Raw genomic sequence first — 4,193 nt, 5'->3', positions numbered from 1 at the left:
GACCTAAAGCTTTTCTTCCTCAGGAGAGAAAACAAAAGAGGTCCTTTAGCGACAAAGATTATAGACATTACAGACCTGGAAAGGAATTCTCTAGATCCCAGATGTGTAAAGGGTGGTTTTTCCTCCTCAAAATCTCTTGAGTCAGAGGTGGCAGTACCAGACAGCCTAGACAGTTCTTTTCAACAAAGGATTGTGTGTCAAAAGATTCAAGATGGAATCCGTCTGTGGCGGAACCCGCCTCGCCACTGGGCATTGGAGAGGCCTGGCTGCACGCCTCCTACCTGATGACTATGGCCCCTGGTAAAGTTGTACTTTTGAATGCAATATTTGGGCATATTGTATTTTATTGTGCGGCTACTGGCCCTTTAAGCACAGTGAATGGACTTTTATTGTACTGTGCTGGCCTTTTAAAAACAGTGTAGGGAAACACTGAAACTTTTTGGACACTTCCTCTTCCCCTCCCCCGGATCCATTGTTCTCCAACAGGGTGTTGTCCATGGGACACTGCCAAACCAGTGGGAACTGGTTTGAAAAGGAAAAGCCATGCTTGCAAGTGAAAACAAAGGCCTTCAACCTAACTGTTAAACCCCTGAACCTATTCAAGTGAATTTTAGATATGTTTGTCCCCAAGTTATACTGGTTAAAATAATATACGTTTTATGTATGTACGATGTAAACCCACAAAGTTATAAAATGTATAAAAAGTGTAACTTTTCAGCTTGGAGATAATTGAGTAGATACAGTAATTGACTCAATTATCTCCTAAGCAGAGGGGAGGAATAGGCTGGGTGTGTTTCTATTGTCCCATTGTGTCTGATTGGCTGCTGTACTTGCATTGTATGTGTTGTAATGTGTTTATTGGTTGTTCTGCAAAACCCTGTGGGTAGTACTATGTTTTGTGGATTGTGAATAAAAGAGGCTGTATGTGCCAGTACAGGGAGTTCCTGTTTTAACCCTCAAAGTGAAGTGTCGTCTCATTCTTGGGGGAGGATTTATTGTATGCTGTTTCAGTTTGACTGCTAGGAGTGCAAACCTATTCGTATGGTTCCTATTCAACTGTCTACAGCATTCAGAGGCTTGAGAAGATTTATATGCTTCTCCGATACGGTGATTGTGGTGTCTGCCAGAGTGCTTGGAGTCTTCAGGAAACGCTAGGAGCATCCTTTAACGGAGGTACCCAGTCGGGGTGCCAGGCGATCCGTTACACCGTCACTTCCATCATCAAAGTGGTCTCGCCAGGGGATTGGATGATCTTCATGGATCTTCAGGATGCCTACTTCCATGTGCCTATTGTCATTCCCAGAAATTCATACGATTTACGGTAAATTGCCACCATTACCAGTTCCAGGCTATTCCATTCTACTTAAGCACTGCACCCAGAACCTTCTTGAAGAGTCTGATTTCCTTAACTGCTCATAGTCACTTGGAATACCTAGCAATTTACCATTACTTGGACGATATCCTTGTCATTTCCAACAACAAACATCAACTGAGTCTCCATCGAAATAGAGTTATTCTCCTTCTCCAGAGGTTTGGCTGGATAGTCAACCATCTCCATCCCAAGTAATGGTGTAATTAGGTGCAAGGTTTGATGCAGCAAAAGCACTAGTATCTCTATCTTTGGATAGAGGTCAAAGAATTCAGTCAAAAATTCTACATCTCTCTTCTCGCCATTCAGTTACAGCACGGGAAGTCAAAAGCCTCTAAGGGAGTCTATCATCTACAGTAGGACTTACAAGATGGGCACAATGGCACACGAGAATTCCTCAAAGAGAGTTCCTCTACCTATATTCGAACAAGAACCTGAATCAGCCGATTCTCCTATCGAACAAACTCAAGAAAGCGCTTTTATGGCGGCTTACCAATCAAAACATCTACCAAAGGTTTCCTCAGGGAACAATCCCTTGGATAACATTAACAACAGATGCCTGTCAATCCGGTTGGGGTGCACACCTGGGTATATGAAAAACACATCCAGGGTAGTGATGTCCCGAACGGTTCGCTGGCAAATAGTTCCCAGCGAACATCGCGCGTTCGCGTTCGCCACGGATGGTGAACATATGCGATGTTCGGTCCGCCCCCTATTCGTCATCATTGAGTAAACTTTGACCCTGTACCTCACAGTCAGCAGACACATTCCAGCCAATCAGCAGCAGACCCTCCCTCCCAGACCCTCCCACCTCCTGGACAGCATCCATTTTACTTTCATTTTGAAGCTGCATTCTTAGTGAGAGTAGGGACAGTGTAGCTGCTGCTGATTTGATAGGGAAATTGATAGCTAGGTAGTATTCAGTGTCCACTACAGTCCTGAAGGAATCATCTGATCTCTGCTGTAAGGACAGCACCCCAAAAAGCCCTTTTTAGGGCTAGAACATCAGTCTGCTTTTTTTTTTATTGTGTGTAATGTAATTGCAGTTGCCTGCCTGCCAGCCTGTGTGTCAGGCTCACAGCGTATACTGTGCCCACTTGCCCTGTGCCACCACTCTCTCACTGGTGTCACAATAGCTTGCAAAAAAAACAACCTTTTTTGACTGTAATATAATAGCAGTCAGTTTCATTCACTAGTGTGCGTTTCAGGGCCTACCCAGTGCCACCACTCACTCACTGGTGTCACAATAGCTTGCATTTAACAAAAAAAAACTTTTTGACTGTAATATAATAGTATTCAGTTTTCTTCACACGTGTGCGTTTCAGGGCCTGCCCAGTGCCACCACGCACTCATTTTTTGACTGTAATATAATAGCAATCAGTTTACTTCACATGTGTGCGTTTTAGGGCCTGCCAGGGCACAGTGTCACACCAGTGCAACTCATATCTGGTGTAACAGTAGTGTACATTTAAAAAAAAAAATACAATTTTGACTGTAATAGATTGAATAGCAGTTAGTTGTCTGCCAGCGTGTGTCAGGCTCACAGCATATACTGTGCCCACTTGCCCAGTGCCACCACTCATATCTGGTGTCACAACAGCTAGAGTTAGAGTTTTAGAATTAGCTGGCTTGGCACCTGCTCCATTCTGTGGAATGATATTATCAGATTTTGGTGCCCAAGTGATTCGAGTGGATAAAATCAATTCTTCTCACGTCCCAATGGATACTATGGGTAGAGGCAAGAGGTCGATAGCATTAAACCTAAAAAGCTTGAATGGAGTTGATATTCTGAAGAGTCTATGCAAGAAGTCTGATGTCCTTCTTGAACCATTCCGTCATGGAGTGATGGAAAGTTTAGGGCTTGGTCCTGAGGTCCTACTTAGTGAAAATCCAAAACTAATTTATGCAAGACTAACTGGATTTGGCCAATCTGGAAAATATGCAAGATCTGCGGGCCATGACATCAATTATGTCTCTCTGTCAGGTTTGCTATCGAAGCTTGGAAAGAAACATGAGAACCCCGTGTCACCCCTAAATCTACTTGCTGACTTTGCTGGTGGGGGTGTTATTTGTGCATTAAGAATTACAATGGCTTTGTTAGAACGGATACAATCAGGACAAGGGCAGGTGATTGATTCAAGTATGGTTGAAGGTTCTTTTGTATGGAAATCTCAAAAACTGGGTCTGTGGAGTAGATCAAGGGGAGAGAATCTACTCGATGGTGGAGCTCCTTTTTATTGCACATACAAAACCTCGGATGGAAAGTATATGGCAGTAGGTGCTCTTGAACCACAATTCTACAAGGAACTGTTGAAGGGGGTGGGGCCTGGCAGCCAAGATGGCCGGACGCACTTCACACAAGCTCCCACAAAGATGAGCAAAATTAAGCGAATACCGTGCGACCTACCAGAGCTGGCGGCACACAGGGGTCAGGGACCGACTCAGCAGACCGGGAGCAACAAATTGACACCGGTCCGGCACCTGTGCGCGGTGGAAAACTCATTGCTGGCCACACGGTGGCCTACAATAGAGTTAAAGGAAATTAAACAATTCCAAAATGATCCGAATTTCACTTTTCTCGAATCCAGATTGAAACAAAATCTGGATTAATATCAGGAGTCAGTGAAATTGTTCTTGCCTCCACCAGTAGTCTACAACTGGAGTGGGCGGAGTAACTTATTATTTATTTATATAGCACATTTAATTGCAACGTTGTTGCCCAAAGTTGTTCACAGTTACATTAACCCGTTAACGCCGTTACGGCGTTCCATGCCGTCCCGCATTTAGTGGGCTTTAAAGCCGTTGCGGCGGCATGGAACACCGT

The 4,193-nt window shown here is 44.2% G+C and overlaps 1 protein-coding gene across 1 annotated transcript; it reads left to right on the top strand.

Moving 5' to 3' along the window:
• Positions 1–2,959: 2,959 nt before the first annotated feature.
• On the top strand, positions 2,960–3,979 carry LOC134573651 (alpha-methylacyl-CoA racemase-like; the record flags this gene model as incomplete). Its single annotated transcript, XM_063433438.1, has 1 exon — positions 2,960–3,979. A coding segment is annotated over one exon (1,020 nt), but the record flags the coding sequence as incomplete, so codon positions are not given.
• Positions 3,980–4,193: the final 214 nt, after the last annotated feature.

The sequence above is a fragment of the Pelobates fuscus genome, chromosome 9, assembly GCF_036172605.1.
Source record: "Pelobates fuscus isolate aPelFus1 chromosome 9, aPelFus1.pri, whole genome shotgun sequence".
NCBI classification, from domain to species: domain Eukaryota; kingdom Metazoa; phylum Chordata; class Amphibia; order Anura; family Pelobatidae; genus Pelobates; species Pelobates fuscus.
This window is presented reverse-complemented; position numbering and strand designations above follow the sequence as displayed.